Genomic DNA, 18084 nt, shown 5'->3' with positions numbered 1-18084 from the left:
TCTAATAACTTAAATGTATCTATAAATGCTGACAACTCTCTGGTACATTTATAAAGAATAGTTTTCTTTTTGCAGTAAATAATTTAGGTCAAACCAATGACCTCCCACATTCTAATTCTGATGTTTTAATCCAACCTGAAGGGGTAAAGGAGAATCTTTGGCCTGTTAGTCAATAACAAAATTATTTGTAAAAAATAAAAAATAAATACCATGTACAAATAAGTATAACTAGCACTGAAATCTGTCGTGCCTGTGTGTTTTAGTGAAAAGGGAGAATGAAACCTCTTTGTGTTTGGTGTGAGCAAGTATTCACACATTTAGGAAATGTAGAAAAATGGCAGGATGGCAGCCTCACCTTCTATTGCACATTTAATCAAAGAAAGCTCTTGCAATTGACACACAACTGCCCCGATGGCATAGTCTTGCAATGTGCAACAGTTAACCAGCAGGTGCTCCAGTCCTACAGGAAGAATGTTTGCAGAGGAAGTGACGAGGTTAGCATGGTCACTCTGTTAGTGCAGTGATTGTGGGTTCCTTCTTCAGCTACACTATCGGGAGGATGTCACATGAGCACAACTGGGCAGGCTGTTCCTCAGCCACACCAATAACAAAGGCAACCTGGCAAGTTAAATTAAGGCAGTTAAAGAAAAATCCATCCAACAGTCTTAAATTTGGTTGTGCAAAACAAAGGAGCCTTAGGCTAAGTAACAATGTCCACAGATAAAACTGTAGGTTCGTACTGTGTGTAGTCTGTCTGAAATAAACTTTCAGGTACTGAACGGGTTTATAAATCCATTTGAATTTCTGAGCTGGGAAAAAAAAAAGTCAGTTTGGGTATTGCGTAGCTTTTTGTTTTTCCTCCCCTATGAGTAGCTTTCGTTTTCATTCCACCTTGTGATCCACTGTTTTTTTTCAAGGTTATCATTAAACTTTTCATCTTTGATCTCTCGCTCTTCTTTTCGGATCCTGACAGCATGGTACTTGGGAACGCTATCATCGTACCTAGAGCGTTTAAAGAATCCACACTGGAGAAAGGGAAAGAAAAACAGAAAACAAATTAAATCACCTCAAAAAAAAGCAAGTGCACGAAATGGGAATGTCTAAGCTTTCTGCTCAGCTATACCTACCCATGGACTAAGAAAAAAAAAGACATGGTTTTCCTATAAGAAAGAACTAAGAGGTCAAAAAGAAGGGACCCACAAAGAGCGGGGATAAGGGTAAAAGAAGAACAGCTGTAAAACCAGAAGAAAAGTCTGTTTTCATGTTGTCTTTACATTTTACACCAATGTGAGCTACCTCTTCATGACTAACTGAAGAGTTTATGAAACAGTGCTTCCATTTTCAGTAGTCACAAGATTATGTGTAGAAGACCTAATTTTCTGATGATCAGGTTACTTTAAAGAACAATCTCTTTAAAGCTCATAAACCAAAGATTATTTCATGTTCCTCTTTCACTAACAAAATGGAACCCAAGTCCCGTACTATTTAAATTTGACAGTTTGTTCAAATGGTCAATTTAAGAATCTTCTCTGAGTCTCCAGCACACATCTCTCATTAGCTAGAAGGCCATTTACATTACCTGGACTTGCTGTTGTGCTTCCAAACTAGGCTGTTTCATTAGTGAATCATGTAGTAACTGTGTCCTACAATAAACTCAATCATGTACTGAACAGAACTGAGGAAAGCATCACTAGATTATTTCAGAGCACCCTCTTGTTTTCTATTCTGCACAAAGACATTACATTGAAATCATTGATGAATATATATTTTATTTTAGAAAATATTCAATCTGACCCAAAGTAGATTTTTATTGAGAATATATCTGGAAATTTTAAAATCAGATTGAATTATTTTAATGAATAAAATATATATGCCTTTTTAGAAAAAGGGTATATTTTAAATTTAAAGATGCTGATAGAAGGGTGAGAAAGATACTTAGAATGGTAAATTAATGTGATTATGTGACATTACCAGGAACAGAAAATATTTATGTTGAATGACATGTCATTAAAATATCAGGGGGCACAATAAACTTACGTACATAGTTATTAGGAATGATGGACAATAGAACCATCATTAGGAATCAATAGGAATGATGGACAAAGAAATTCTATTCTGAGACCATTTCTACCTGAAATCGTTTATTATTCTGCCACCAAAAAAGGCAAGATACCTACAGAATGTTGACTCATTCCCTATTTAAACAAAGAAGGAAGTCAAGTGTGATATTGAAACTGAAATGGAAATGTTGGGATTCGTCCTGACAGTGCCATGTAGGGGATTACAGGAGTAATCCTCTCATGCCCACAGAAATGGAAAAAGGAATTGCTGCCAAATTCCTGTTCCCATGGATCTACAAATAAGAGAAGCAAAACATGAACTTAAATCAGCTGAGACTCAAGGTTGAATAAAATTTCTAGCACATGAAACAAGGCCAAACTCTATTACAACATACTGAAATTAAAACTGCACAGAATGTTTCCATACTAGAATTTTGTATATTGAGGTCACTTTGGTAAAAAACCATCTTCTGAAATTGCCCATAATGTCCATCATGCCAATAGTCATGGTTTGTTGTAATGGTCTTTGACCTGGAGTAGAGATGCAGGAGAAGGAGGTTGCATGCTTAGCTAGCAAAAGACAATTTCTGAGCAACAATAAAAGCATTTCAAGCCTTCCCCCATCACTTTATAGCAAGGAGATAAAAGATAACAGTGAGAAAGCCTCCTTATCAAGAGAAATGTTTTAACATGCAACGGGTTAATTAGGCAGTTGACACAAGCTTCTATCTGTGGGAAATTCCAAAATGGACAAGAAATCTGGAATGATTTCTCATGCATCTTTGAAATTCCAAGTGGGGTGCCATACACTGGTTTAACAACATACAAACTGGAGGCTTAAATCCTCCTTTTGTGTATACAGACTGTATTTTTCTTCATAGCTGTGGGTGATGTTTAACAACACAAAATAACTCACCTGCAACAAAAGATTCTTTGTGGATTAAAACACACACACATACAACTGAGATTTCAAGTGAAATAAAATAAAATCCAAGCAAGGCAAGCCAGTGTGGACATTTGGAAACATCTGTTAATGGGACACACACAGCAAGCGGTTGCTCTGAACGTTAGCCACCACAACCATAGCAGGTCCCACAGCTAGCAATTAAAAAACATTGATCAATTACCAATTACAGAAGTAGATCAATACTATGCATCAGAAGTAAGCCTCTCTTTATCAGATGGCTGAGCATGGATCTCAGCCTTGTGATATGTGGCATCATAATGATCTTTCTTATTTCTCTTGAAGAAACCACACTACAAGGAAGCAAGGTATTTAGTCAGTTTTACAGTTTTGTGTATAAGAACTAAACAAAAGAAAATCTCAGATTTTAACCTGTTTTCTATTTATAGCTTGTTTGTAAAGAGGCCACTCTGGAGCAAGCCAAAATGAACAGTCACTATATCATGTTCACTGTTATGAACAATCAACCCACCTCTGTAATACCTGGGCTCTCTGGTAAAATATTCATATGGATGACTACTGCCAACTAATTGACTTTTCTAACAAACATTGAGGACAAAAATCATCCCCAAAGGGGAAAATATACACATCTGATTATAGCTTCAGGTGATTTCTTCTTACAGGAGAATACAGACTCTAAAATAGGCAAAAGATTGAATTCCACAGTTTATTGAGACAAAGGTTGAAGAACAAAGTCTCCAAATCCAAATAAAAAATAAATTTTTCTGTCTTACAGGAAATTTTAAGGAACATATGGCATTTGCTTGATGTCCTTTGGAGATTTGTAGTGTAAATCGCAACACAAATTCAAACACAGCATCATGACAGGATGATTGTTGTCATTTTCCCAAATTCTGAACCACCATCTAGCCCTTAAGTGATATGAACCTATGCCCCTCAGGTTAGGTCACTCTAGACGAGTATAAAAGTCTAATTCCATTTCTACTATAATTTCCTTCATTCAATGATGGAGGACTTTTTCTACTTACTTTTATCTAGTTCATAAGACCATGGAACTGTCCTTTGAAATATAATCTGGTCAAATAAATCTCTGCCACCCACTCTGGTGATGCCTGAAGGTAAAAGTCCAGGTCTGCTTGGTATAGTATGGTAGCCACTAACATCAAGTTAATTTTAATTTAAAATTTAATACCTGAATTGTACTAGCCTTACTCAAGAGCTCAGTAACCATATGTGTCTTAGTCACTATTCATACCGGACAGTGAAGCTTAAAAACATTTCCAATACCACAGAACATTATACTGGGTAGAGAAGTCTAGAAGTTGATTGAGAGTAACTTAATGATTATTTGTGACTCTCAAATAATTGATGAAAAATACAATTGACATACCCAGTCAACTTTCAATAACACAGTCTAGTAAATAGGGTGGGAAAAGGAATGAACCAGGGACTGAGAATCCTGGTCCTGTCTGCAACTTGGTAACATTCTTAACATCCCCTGGGCATGAGCATCAAAATGAAGTGAAGCCTGGAGGATTTTTCTCTTTTACCTACAAACAAAATCCTATACAAAATCTCAACATACAAAGTAGAGACGAAACTGTTCTGGTGGAAGTGGAGATAGTGGTCCCAGCCCCACATTCCTGGCTTAGTCTTGACACCTACATAGATGTACAATATCTAGTTAAAGGCCACTGAACTAAGGGTCCTTTCTGAACCTATAATTCTGTGGTTTTAACACCAAAAAAAAAAAAAGATTGCAATTCAGAAAGAAGAGTATTAATAAAAGAAAGTAATTTTAAGTGGGGGTTATAGAAGTTGTCTTCTATTGTTTTAGAGAGTACACATGTGAGTCTGGATGTTGTAGAGCTTCCAAAACACAACAAAACACTAGATCACTTAGTCTAAGCTACTCATTAAACAGCAAAGGTAAACCAATGCCCCAGGGAGGTAAAATGATTTCCCAAGATTACACAGCTTGGGTTTCTTGATTCTTAACCCACTGTTATGCTCATTCTCATTAAAGACTGCCAATGAGACCTGCTTTGAAAAAGGTCATCCTAGTGACCTCTTTTAGAAAGCTCAATTAGGCCATTCTCAATTATCAAACCTCAAATCAGTTTCTGATAGCAAAATTAATTTTCAGGGCATCTCCTATATTAGATGGCTGTGTGCCTGCCAGGGAAACCTTCTCAGAGGTGAAACTGGCTAATATGCCAAGCAAGGAGGAATTGTGGCATGACAGATACCAAGCTTCATACACATATTTGGAGACTAGGAGAAAATTATCTCAGACTGGCAAAAGAATGTTTCTTAGGAAAATGAAAAAGAGGTCCCATATTGGAAAGTAAGAAAATCCTTGTTCATTACACTTTGATTCCAAGGAAAGGATAAAGATGGTTTGAGGCTAAAGAATACTGCTTGAGGGTCATAATCCTTTATCAAAACTCTCAGAACACAACATGTTTGGAATCCCAGAATTTTTGGTGTTTTAAAAAAGTAATATGCTGCATACACTATGCCACCGTGATCAAAATATTAATATTTTTGCAGTGGAACTAATGAATAAAGGATAAAGATTATAAATAGCCTCTCTTCATACCATGTCATGTTTTACTGCCACATAAATTACTACAAACATTGTTTTCAGAGATTTTTGGAATTTGTAATTAGAGAGAAGAGACTGTAGACGACTTCCATTATTTACTGAAATAATCGTAAATCTACAGGTTGTAGTTTTTGCAATAGAAGTATGCATTCATCTTATAGACACTTTTTTGAATGTAGCCTGCTTACAAATAAAAAGCAAAAAGAAGAGACTGCATTTTATTTACAGTCAAAGGACCAAATTCCAATGAATGTGATATTGAACCCAAATCTTTCTACTGTTTCATACAGGCTATGACTCCTTTGAGATGGTGTTATTCACCTTTTCTTGGTTTTCTATCCCAATCCAGCTGTACCTATAACAAACTTCATGGCTAGAGAAGATTTAGTAGGGTTATAAGGGTTCACGTGATATCCAACAATTTGATTTAGATCCAGAATTTGATTGAGATGAAAAAAATGCTATTCAAGTATTAGATTGTTGGAAAAGTCATGACGTAATTTTTCTGTTTTCTATGCAAAAATGTGTCAATACTTTTCTGACAACCCAATAATAAAATTTAAAAAATTGTTATTTGTCAAGCATATTAAATTATGTGCAAACCAACAAAATTTATACACTTAATAAATTTCTTATACAAACAATATGCTTTTAAACAAAAAGTATTAAGTCTAGGTGTTCATTGTACAAATTCTCAATTATACTCTAGGCTGGAAAAGCATCCCAATAAAATAGGGGTAAAGAAGCAATAAAAATTAAAGGACATACACTATCAGTGTTAATTAACATTTTTAAAACACGAAATAAACTTTTTATCACAAAACTCAAATGTCAGAGATGACTTACCTTCCATAGTAAAAACACTAATAGAGCAAGCATCAAAATGCCAGCAAGAATAGCCACTAGGATGATCCACCAAGGAACTCCTGAATATTGAGCTGCAGTTTTTGAGGGAAACACAGTCACACGAACCTGTGGGACAAAGAGAGCAACGTCATCAAAAACTTTGGTGAGAGTTAATTTAAAATGTTTATTGTTCTAATTCTGCTTCCAGAAAATTTGGACAGTGCAATCCATGGACAAATGAAATGCCGTTTTGATGCAAGATCCTTTCCCTTAATAACAGAATATTGTTTCAAGATTCCTGGGAGATCTTTTTCCAGAATCTGGAAAATGCTGGACTGTGTTTTGACATGGTATTTCTTAGCTAACTTACCTTTAAAATTTTTTGTTATCAGCAAGTGTACAGAAATTTATATAGTGAGCCATTACTTATCACCAAGTTTCAACAACTATCAGTATATAGGCAATCTTGTTCCAACTATATAGTCTGTTCTCTTATTGGTTTTGGGCAATGAAAATGAAAGAGCCAGTTTATGCATAATTAGCTTACATTTCTCACTCAGCTTTGAAAGATACTGTGAAATATAAAAACAGATGGAACAACATGACTGGAACCATTTTAACTTTTCCTTAGGAAATCAAACTAAGGGCCTTAGAAACAACTTTCTGAAATGGCCTGGTGCCATCTTCTACAATGACATGCAAACTGGCCCTGAGATTCACGTAGAAACAGCTTTGAGCTTTCAGATGAAGCGGATAAGAAGTTTAAACTCTAAGTACAGATAGTATTTATTCAGAAACCCAAAAGGTTTCTTACGGCAGTTCATAACTCAGATAATAGCTGTTCAGAATTCAGGTGGATTTCTGTGATGCCATGAGACTTTTGCAAGCACATAAAAGACCAGGTGATTACTATAAATGTGACTTTATAAACTACACTGATTGAGACCTACCAGTTTAAGGTTTCTGATATTTCTGAATTAATATAAAAAGTAAAATGCTTAGAGGAAGCACTTAATCCTGAGAAGTCAATATTCTATATTAGCACTGAACCCGAAAACACATCTATACGAAAATCTTTTTTTTCTCTCTTCTTTGTGCTTATGCAAAAAAACAGCTTACCAAACTCATTTTATTTCTAAAAATAGCTAAAAGCAAAAGAACTGCCTTTCTTTAACCATTTCATAGGAAGGAATTCACATTAGTGCTTTCAGCACAAACACCTTTACCAGCAGCTGTGTTTCCTGTTATTCTCTCAGAGGCTGCCTTCAGGCCCCCACCCCAGCCTGGCTTCATGGCTCACTTCCCCCCATCGGTGTCCCAGGTCTAAGCCAAAGCAGCCCTTTCTTGAGATTACAAGGGTATCCATTAAGTAGAGAAGAAAGAATGGTGAGCATATACTGAAGAAATAATATAGCTGATGTGATGGGTAAGCTGACTGTTCTAAAACACGAAGAAACTTTCAATTGGTCTTTGATGTGGTTCATTTAACTTTACTTTCCTAGTATCAAGCTCAGGAGGCACATGGTAAGTCCTTGGGGGCAAGATGATGAAACAGGAGGGCTACCCTAACTTGCAGGAATAAGTTCTGATAAACTTGAACATACAAAGTAGAAACTGATGTGTGGCCACGGGAATGAGCCTTATAGTAACACCATGTACCAGAGCTTTTTAAATGGCTAGTAATTAGGGGAAAATCATTCCAATAAATGGCTGCAATCCAACAGACTAAGAAAAGAACAAGGTAATTTTTTATTTTGCAACCTGGGGCAGAAATACACCAGACAGGTAGAAATCTAGCTTTAATTCTAGAGCTTTAAGTACCTTTGAAACCACAGCCTGGAGCTTTTTCAAAACTGTAAAACAGGGCCTCCTAGGGGTTAAGTCTCAGTGCTATCACAACTATGCCCGAGTTTGATCCCTGGCCAGGGAGCTGACCCTCATGGCACAGCAGACCTCTCCTGTCTCTCCTGCTGCTCCCCTCCGCAGTGTATTTCAGTAGATCTGCCTGTTCTGCTCTCCACTCTGTCTCTGGTGAATCCTCTTACCCACTGCATCTCTGGCTTACACCCTAGCTCTTCTACTCAATAAATAAACCTTTAAAAAAAAAAACCTCCCGTATAACAACTCATTGGGCATCGGCCAAATGACTGACACCAGGACCTGGGCTGGCCATCCACTGGGCAGATGCACTCTGCAAAGCCACTTCGTGAGCAAGGCCACTGTCTGTGGTCCAGGACAGAGAGAGACCAGTCAGCCACTTTGTTGTTTGTTTCCTTAAACTGTCAATTGAAGTTTTTGGTATGACTTCCATTCTCTTCTGCTGGGGCTGGAAATTAGGAGGAAGCTGGCCTTAGAATCAGGGGAGACCCAACGGTGAGCTGTGGTTCCCGGAGTTTTAGGAAGCCTGGTCATCTTGTTATAGCAACCGTTACTGGTGGACAGAGACAGGTTAAGGGGAGCAGAAATTATATCAACATTTTTTTTCCTGTTTCATTAAAATCAAGGCATTTCCACAGAGCTGACCTATGCACATGAACTTCATTTGTTTTGTTCCTGCAAGGGGAAAAAGTGCTTCAAAAAAAAAAAAAAAAAAGCTCTGTGGATGCATTACATTCCATCAGCAACAAGCATTGCTTAGACCACATTAGCTTGCTGCTGCCAAAATCATTTCCAAAATCACTCTGCTCTTATTGAGCATCAGCTAAGAAATCACCTGATGAAGGGATTGTCATGTCTTTCAAAAAAATCTCTTGTAAAGACCCCATTGCCAGAGTGAGTGCCCCTCATATCAGAAATCCATTTTATAAACGGATCCATGTCTCCAGTTCTCTACAGTTAGAGCCAAAAACAAAAATCTCATTCCCCTGAAGAATGATGGCTCTACTTTTGCTTATTATATTCTCTTTTTTCCTCTGGTAAACCAGGAAGCTTAGATGCTCTCTCCCTGCTTCCTTAGGAATGAAGTTGGGCATTATATCCAACCTATAAATAATCCTCCTCTGCCTCTAAGCTCTTGGCTTAATTCAATAATTCTCTCCTGGTTCACTGTCTCCTACGCCACAAAATTCTTAACAATTGACACTGTATCTTATCAAACTTTGTTTCTCTAGCATTTGCCAGAAAAGATTCAGTGTGTCCTTATTAAGTGCTTGTTAACTGGATGGACTTAATTGAATTGATGCTAAAATGTAATCATCTTATCTGGTTCAATTAGGTAATTAGCTCTCTGACTTTGTTATAGCAATGTCTTCTAGACAAGTGAACACAAAGCTTGTGATTGGTTAGGTTATAACAAAAAGCTTCTCTCTCTCTCTCTCTCTCTCTCTCTCTCTCTCTCTCTCTCTCTCTCTCTCTCTCTCTCTCTCTCTTAAGACAGGATTAGAGTAAAAGCAATGGGAAGAAGTTTCAATATTAAGACCAAAAAACAACACTGAATTGCTTAGTCTCCTTTGTATCTATCTCCAAAGAAAAATGATAAAATGAACCAAGATAAAGATGACATTGAAATCTGTAGTAAGTTGAGGGAGTAAAAAGGAAAGCATCCTAACACTGGAATTAAGTTCAAACCTTTATGCCCCCTAAAAGTGGGCCTTAAAACTAAAGAAACATATTGACATGCTATCTGAGCTGTGGTATCTCGGATATCACAGCTAATAGAAAAGGCATCAAAAGACGAGAGATAAGAAAATGTCACCTTTTTTTTTAAAGAAAAATAGGACCTGTCAAGAAACTAGTAATCTCATAAAAAAATCTAACATTTATTATGCAAAGCAAATAGGATAGAGCAAAGTTCTAATTCCCATTAGTAGTCATAAGTTCACCAAGCCCTAAGAACATGAAATGACCAAGAGACACAGCCACTAGATTGGGCAGCAGCCTCCCCCCGCCCCCAACCCCTGTTCCATCATCTTCCTGAAAGTAAGAAAAATTGCAGGCCCAAAGTCTGCCCAAGGTCTCAATGCCACATACTGGTCCTAGGACCCTGAGGGAGACACCTTCTTCTGACTCAGTATTCTCACCTGCATTTTAGATTTGGGGACTTGACGGGGGTCAAGTCAGATAGCAGCTTAAAGTCAGACAGTTGCAGGTTCCATGAGGACCCCAGTGCCCTCTGTGCCTGACTTTCTTTTGTTTGTTTATGAAATGTGTATAATGTCTACTTTGGCATTCTTATGAAGTTTAAATGATAGTACATAGGTAGAGCATCTAGAAAATTATAGACATTTCATTAAAGCTTAATGAATGTTAGTCCCTTCCCTCCAAAGTGCTTATTTTCTTTCTGGCTCTAAAAACTGATTCTCTCAGTTACTGATTTAAAGTTACACAAAACTATTGCAGCTATCTTCAGTCAGAGAGGTAGAGAAGATTCTTGGGGAAGAAGTGGTTTAGTTGGCAGTCCCTTATGGTTCCCGATGATACGATGCAGAAAGCTGGGCTGGAATGCCATGCATAGAGAATGTGAGGTCAGGGTGACTAATGTGCACGTGAGCCTGAGGCTGGCCAGATTTATCCCACTTATCCCAGACCCCACCTACTTCAGCATCTGCTCCAGACAAAGGTATTCTGGTTTGGATGATAAACTGTAATGCCAAGCTCATTATACTTTAGAAACCAGAGTGAACGGGGCTCCCTGGTGGCACAAGCAGTTAAGCACCGCACTATGAAGCAATCCGCAGCCTCTGTAGCACGAGTTCGATCCCTGACCAGCCAGGGAGCAACCCACATGGCACAGCAGACCTCTCCTGTCTCGCCCGCTGCTCCCCTCAGCAGTGTATTTCAGTCAGTCTGCCTGTTCTGTTCCCCACTCTGTCTCTGGTGAATCCTCTCACCCCCTCATCTCTGGTCTGTACCCCAGTTCTTGTATGCATGAATAAATAAATCTTTTAAAAAAAAAAAAAAAAGAAAAGAAACCAGAGTAATCAGGGAGACTCATTGAATTTTTAGCTGCCTAAAGGACTAAAACCAGAACATTTCCAGAAGCAGATCAGCAGATGAACCAAAGAACAGTGATTCACCATCTTTCTTTCTCCTTTCCATCTCTTTTGCAAATCATCCCCATCTATGACAGGTAGTCACTTTACCTCAAGTGTCTGATAAGAGCCCCACTGGGCTCTCAACCCCCAGAAGAACCCCTCACTAGGGGTACACCATAAACCTCTGTTCCTAGTCCTGTCAATATTTTCAGTGACCTGATTGAAGACCTAGAAGGCACACTTCTCAGTTTTGAAAAAGATAAAGCTCGCAAGAATACTAAGATTAGAGAGAACAAATGACCAAGACTCAATAATTATATCATGAACTGAAACAACAGACCAAAAGCAAATCATATAAAATGTGGACATACATTTAAAGACATGTATTTAGATTTTTTAAAACTATTCAAGGATGGGATATGGGAAATATAGCTCAACAACAAACCCTGATGAAAACACTTGGCAGTTTTAGCAGAACACAAACACCAACTGCTAGAAAGGTAAACACAATCCTCAGTGAATATTTAAAAACCAAACATGAGGCTGGACTGACAGGATTGGGGGCTGAGTTGGTGGGTGGTATGGACCCAGGCTAAGCCGACCTGGGGATCACACAGGAGTTTCTCTGCCCAACCCAGAGTCTCTGTGCCTGAGTTAGGACTGGCCTGTGAAGGGAGAGGCCTGAACCAGTGTGGCAGTGCTGGCATGGCTGATAACTGAAAGCATGGTGCTGAGCTCTGCAGAGAATAAGAAAGACAAGTCCAAGGAGGCCTAAGAGTAGCCTCCAGTTATTTCCATGGCTGCCACATGGCAGACACGGACTTGTTCCTAAAGAGAACTAGGGACTGATTTGACAAAATTCAATTGTGGATTCATATATAATGAGATCTCATAATGGCCGCTGACCACACAAGGCACTTGCGACCCCACAATGCGGTGAGGTTACCATCTTTGGGAGCACTCCAACAATGGCTCCAGCATTTATTAGGGCAATAAAGACTTGGGGGTTCCTCAGAGCTGGATGTTGCTCTATTCTTTCACTGAGCCAATAACTCTCAAGTCTACCATGTGAGCTGCAGAGCTAGCTGACCCCAGATTTCTTTCTTCGGTGATTCTATTAAAATACAGTTTGGGCTAACTGCCCCTAAAAGACATGATTCTGATTTCTCTTTCATGAGGCTAATGGCAGCAGTGAGGGAAATGAATGCCAATGAAACACGTCCTCAGGCCATGCACATGGGGAGAAGGAAAGAATGATTTGCTATGAACTGAATGAAGATGGGCAACCTCTCACTTGAGTGCCCATTCAGCCTCTCACCTGAGTGCCTGCATTTGGCAGTTTGATATTGTCTGTGGCAGCAATTACATCAATGGAAGCCCTCACAAGAATGTCCAAGTAGTTCATTTTGGAATATTCCTGTTTTGAGACAAAATCAGGAAATGCATGAGGGAGTGACACATGCTCTCGGAGATGGCAAATGACTTGTAAGGGACAGTCTCACGCAGGGCCACACCTCCAGAAACGTGCTGTTCCATAACCTGGAGCGCAGAACCACAGAGGCCTTGCTGTCCAGCCCCCGCAGTGGGCACTTGATGGTCACACAGTTCACGTTCACAGTACAGTTCTGGATAGAAAAGGAAAAGCAGTAGTTACAATGCAACAGTATGGGGAAGACCTACTCCCATCCTCTGTCAAGAATTCACAGCTCTCAAAATAGTACTTACAAGGGTCTGGTATTTTCTTTCAGAAAATAAAGAAAATTTTCTGATATCATCTATCTGTTTTTCAGCAATTTCCCGTTTTTTTCTTGTGTTGTGAGACTCCTGAAAAGAATTATATCCGAAACAGTTCTACTTAATGTAATTTTGTCACTTCTATACAAATCTCTAGCACATAACCTCTAAAATGTCACATTCACATAATCAATAATTAATATTCACCCTTTATCCATCACCAAAAGTGCATAAATAATTTAAGTCTAAAATCAGCAAGTGTTATTACAAAGCTCACGTCAACTTCACTATAGTAATTTATTCCCATCTTTGACCTTAACACTCAGGGAAAAAGAAAGGTGCTTTCTTTGGTCCAGTGTCACCCCACCAAACTATGAGCATCCTGAGATCAGGCCATCAGATCTCAGTCACTGTACCCCCAGCTCAGTACCCAACATATGGTTTAAAAAAAAAAGTCAGCACACATCTTCAATTCAAGTGACAGTAAGAACAGGGAAAGAGGCAAAAAGAACTAGCTTATGTGACTTACTCAAAATAGAGTACTGAAAACTAAATCACATAAGATGTTTTAAAATTACATTTTCCTTAAAGTAAGGATTATAAATAATAGGTCACCTTGTTTTTCAAAGATGATGGATAGAGGATCATATCTATCCATGCTACTTTGTCACTAACTGTGAAGTAGTCACTATCACTACATGATCATACTAGTCAGCTTAGAATTTAAAATAAAAGAAACAGACATGTAACAACAAAGCAAATCTTCATCAAACTGGAGCATAAATGATAAGCCAGTTACATAAGCATGGAGCAGTAGAGTCCAGGCAGAGCTGCAATTGAATGCAGAATCTGTCTCTTCACTTCTAAGTGATTCCAAGCTAGTTAGTGTCTCCGAAGCTCACTTTTTTTCATCTCAGAAATGCTAGGGATATGAAAAATACCTCATAGGACTATCAGGAGAATGAAATAAGTGATGTGGTGAGCAAGCGAAGAGCTTACCACAGTGCCTGAGACACAGTAAGTACTCAAATATGTACCATTAAAAAAATAATAATGAAAAGCTTTCAATGTCACTTGCTAAAAGGTCCCAGCATCTTCTGTAATGAGCTAGATTTCCTGGGAGTTAATATTTGGCTGGCCCACCCCCAAGAGCACAGTGCATTCCTCCTATGTCATAGCAGATCATAAAACTTAAAAAAAAAAAAAGTCATTTATTTCAAGAAGCACTGAATAACCTTGACTTAGGTGCCATAATGGCTGCTAATCAGAATTCCTCTCTGACTTGATTCATTGAGTAATAAGAGATAAAGTGTCTCCCAAAGAAAACATAGAGGAATATTAGTTTCCTGACAACAGCAATGATTTTTTTCTCCTTCAAAGTTAGCTTCTCCTATTTATATATATGGAGACATGAGGTAAAAATCTGCCAACATACCTTTAAATTCAGGAGGTTTATTTCACTTTGTGGCTCACAAGCTATCTTTTCCAACCCTGTGGATTCTACTTTCACCAAGTAAAGCAACCATTTGCCATTGCTAATTTCTTTTGGCCACTGTATATTCAAGGTTGCTGTGCCGAGTCTTTTAAGAGGTTTGCCTAAGTTAATTACCTGTTAGAAAATAATATGATTATCTCAGTGTAATACTCTTAATGTAAAATTAAGCAGCAGTTCCTATTGCCAAGGGAAAAAATGTCAAAATATCTGGCATAAAGCTATAATGAAAGCACAGCCTCCAAAAATGGACTATAGAAAGAGTATATAAAATAAAGATTTGTGCTTAAATATACTTGTCAATAAAAAAGTAAGGGGGAATAAAGGTCAATGTGAACCAGTTGCTCAGTCAGCCCAGGAGTAACTGCTGTGAGCAGGAGGATTTGCAGTGTAGATCCGCTGTGCTCCCAACATGCTCAGGTCACATCTGTGAAGTGCTCTGTGACCTCCTGTGTGGCCGATGACCAAGCCTGTGCCAGCAGGGTACCAGCAACCTGCTCCTGAGAAACCCTACACACTTTGAAAATGAAGCTGCTTTTGTGCTCTCTACCCAGGGAAGACTGGGGACAACAACTGAGAGATTCTGCGTAAAACCATTACAGGAGCCATGAAAATGTGATGCTAACCTGGAGACAGAGCAATTTCCTGCAGCAGAAGGCAAAAGAAATAAGGACTCTGTGTGGAGGACTGCTCTGGCACCCACAGCCTTGTCTTTCAGCCACACTTTTTTCAGGCATCATGAACACCATCACTACCTGTGACAGCTGTGTTTGTGATGCTAAGGGACACACAGACGAGAATTCAGTCTCTCCTCCTGCTGGAGTCACGTGAGCCTCTTCTTGCCATTTTAGACTTTCAACCTCAACAGTCAGTATTTAGGAACATGATTTGAGGTTACAGGGCTTGAACTCATGAGTGAGTTACAAATCAAATGTGTACTATGCATTTATGTATGTTCAAGTGGTCTTAAGAGTGCTTGTAAATCAGGACAGCCATTTTAGAAAGCAGTATGGAGATTCCCCAAAATATTAAAAATTGAAATTCCACATGATCCAATTATCTCACTTCTGTGTATTTACCCAAAGAATATGCAATATTAATTCAAAGAGATGACATACACTCCCATGTTCTTTGGAGTGTTATTTACAATAGTGGAGAGCTGGAAACACCTAAAAGCCCACTGACAGACAAATGGATAAAAATGTGCTATATCTGTATATCTATATCATATATATATATATATGATATATATATACACACACACAAACACACAATGGAATACAACTCAGCCATAAAACAAGATGAAATCCTCCCATTTTCAAAATGTAGATAGACTTGAGGGACTTATGCTTAGTGAAGTTAAATGAAGAAAGTCAAACACCCTATGATTTCACTCACATGTGGTACATAAAAAATGAACTAAATAAAAAATAAACAAATTGGGTTTATGAAAGGTAAGAGAACATTAATCACAAACTTTAAGAGAAATGACCTTACGAGAGAGGAAGAAATCAACCATAACACACTCTAAAGTCAAATATCAGTTGCTTTGAGATTTTATTTGTTTTATGGCTCTGGGAGGGGGGGAGCCAAGTGCTGTTACTCTGTCTCCACACTGCATATATATACACATTCTTTAATAAGAAAAAAGACCAAACAGAAGTGGACTTGAACAAAGATTTATATTGAATGTGTAAAGAACATACTATAATATTTTTGTGGACATTTATCATAATTATTTATATTACTTATTAAAATTACATATTCAAGATAATATATAGTATATGTTACCTCTGGTATATTTAGTAAACGGGCCAACTGCTCCAACTTACCCTGAATTCATACTCTATTAAACTTCCCACTTCATCTTCAGATGTCATAGCTTGCTCACCAACAACTGTACCTCCAAAATACACCTGGGAAGGTTTAGCAACTCTGTTAAATTAAAAAACACCAGTTTTAGTGAGGATTATAAATGGTCCTTTCAAAAACTGATTTGTTATGCTAAATACAAACACTTACCCAGAGACCGATAAAAGCAGTTCAATAACCACTTTTGCTCTAGCTGTAATTGAAGCCAAATTATCTTGATTGCTTGTTCTGAAAATGAAAAGGAAACAATAGGGTTTTATTTTAACAGTCAGTTCTCTCATTACAATTACACTTCTTTTATGATTTAGATCAGGGCCAATTCATCGACTGCTATGTTTTCATGAAATAATTCTGAATGGAAAGGTTGAAGTAACTCACGTTTCCAATTTCAGATTAATATCCAGATCTGTGGTGTCAAAGGTGACTTCAGTTGTACTTAAAATCAAATAAAAAGTGACCTAAAAAGTAGATATACCCGTTAGCACAGGTCATGCATAGCAACACTGTAATGGTATTTAAAACAGTCAAAGACAATATTTGGCGGCATCACCTACACTGGAATTTCTTTTAAAAGGGTTTCCAAGCTCACAGTCAACTTGTGAGCCATTCTGGTTGGCAACACAGCTCAACTGTTTCTCCTGTAACAGAAAAGCACAGTAGGTCATAATGTGTCCACTTAGCACGCTGTTGGTTTTCCCTCCCGCCTGGTTTCTAAAGCACTTACAGGGAAAGATCTCAGTTCCCTATGTGCAGAATACGTCAAGGTATCTGGAAACGTTGCAATGAGTTTAGCTTCGTGAGCATCATCACCATCCTTTGTGGGATCTGCTGCATTGGAAGGGCTGTTTGTCACGGTTATTTCTAAGGCAATGTCCTTCTGATCTTTCAGAACTAGTTCAGGTACACCTTTATGACTATAAAAAACACACACCAAAAAGAAGGAAAATGACTGAGTCCTGAAAACATTTCAAAAAGCCACTGCAAACCCAGTCATATTTGCTAGTGCTACAGAGTGAATCTTACATTGGTAAATAAGAAAACTTGTCTTGATTTGCTTCTCGAGTACAAAATTTGTATTCTAGTTTAAGGTTGCTGTTACATACATTGTCATCTCCACATCCCTCTTTTAAGAAGTGCACCTGTAGGAAAATAAAATGAGGGTAATTTGTGCCACTTAGGTCTCAGAAAGGCATCTAAATAGGTAACTGGCTGTTTCCATACAGTTCATTTCCCTGTGTGACAATAACCATAGTAAAAGTTGAGCTCCCAAAAATACTCTGCCATGCATCTAATCCCACTCTGCCCTTTAACAACTTGTTTTAGGAACTTTGTGGCCAGGGCATGGAACTAGGGTGGTGAAGCAGTGTGAGCTGGTAGCCACACACATCTATGTTCCAAACCTCAACCTGACATTCGCTTAGCTGTGTGGCTCTGGGAAATTCACTTAACCTTCAGAGTCTGAATTTCCTCATAGGAATATGGGGATGGGCCTCCCCAGTGGCGCAGTGGTTGAGCGCTGGGCTGCGAAGCTGCCCGCAGCCTCTGCAGCACCAGTTCAACCCCCAGCTGCCGGC

At 38.4% G+C, this 18084-nt stretch overlaps 1 protein-coding gene across 6 annotated transcripts in view; it reads right to left on the bottom strand.

Annotated features, from left to right (window-relative positions):
* Positions 1–863: 863 nt before the first annotated feature.
* Positions 864–18084, bottom strand: part of ITGA6 (integrin subunit alpha 6) — a gene marked incomplete at both ends in the record, with an annotated part of 74182 nt that continues 56961 nt past the window's right edge. For 2 of the 6 annotated variants that reach the window (XM_084236595.1, XM_084236596.1), the window contains 12 exons: positions 864–1025; positions 6440–6565; positions 12731–12829; positions 12927–13037; positions 13138–13236; positions 14582–14755; positions 16471–16573; positions 16661–16738; positions 16889–16968; positions 17065–17148; positions 17235–17424; positions 17534–17649. In XM_084236595.1, the coding sequence (XP_084092721.1) occupies positions 864–1025; positions 6440–6565; positions 12731–12829; positions 12927–13037; positions 13138–13236; positions 14582–14755; positions 16471–16573; positions 16661–16738; positions 16889–16968; positions 17065–17148; positions 17235–17424; positions 17534–17649 (1422 nt within the window). Of the gene's footprint in view, positions 1026–3209; positions 3318–6439; positions 6566–12730; positions 12830–12926; positions 13038–13137; positions 13237–14581; positions 14756–16470; positions 16574–16660; positions 16739–16888; positions 16969–17064; positions 17149–17234; positions 17425–17533; positions 17650–18084 lie in introns of those variants that run through there. The other 4 variants (XM_084236598.1, XM_084236600.1, XM_084236597.1 and 1 more) reach the window with 3 other exon arrangements.

This window comes from Talpa europaea, assembly GCF_964194135.1.
Source record: "Talpa europaea genome assembly, chromosome: 1".
Taxonomy (NCBI): Eukaryota; Metazoa; Chordata; class Mammalia; order Eulipotyphla; family Talpidae; genus Talpa; species Talpa europaea.
This window is presented reverse-complemented; position numbering and strand designations above follow the sequence as displayed.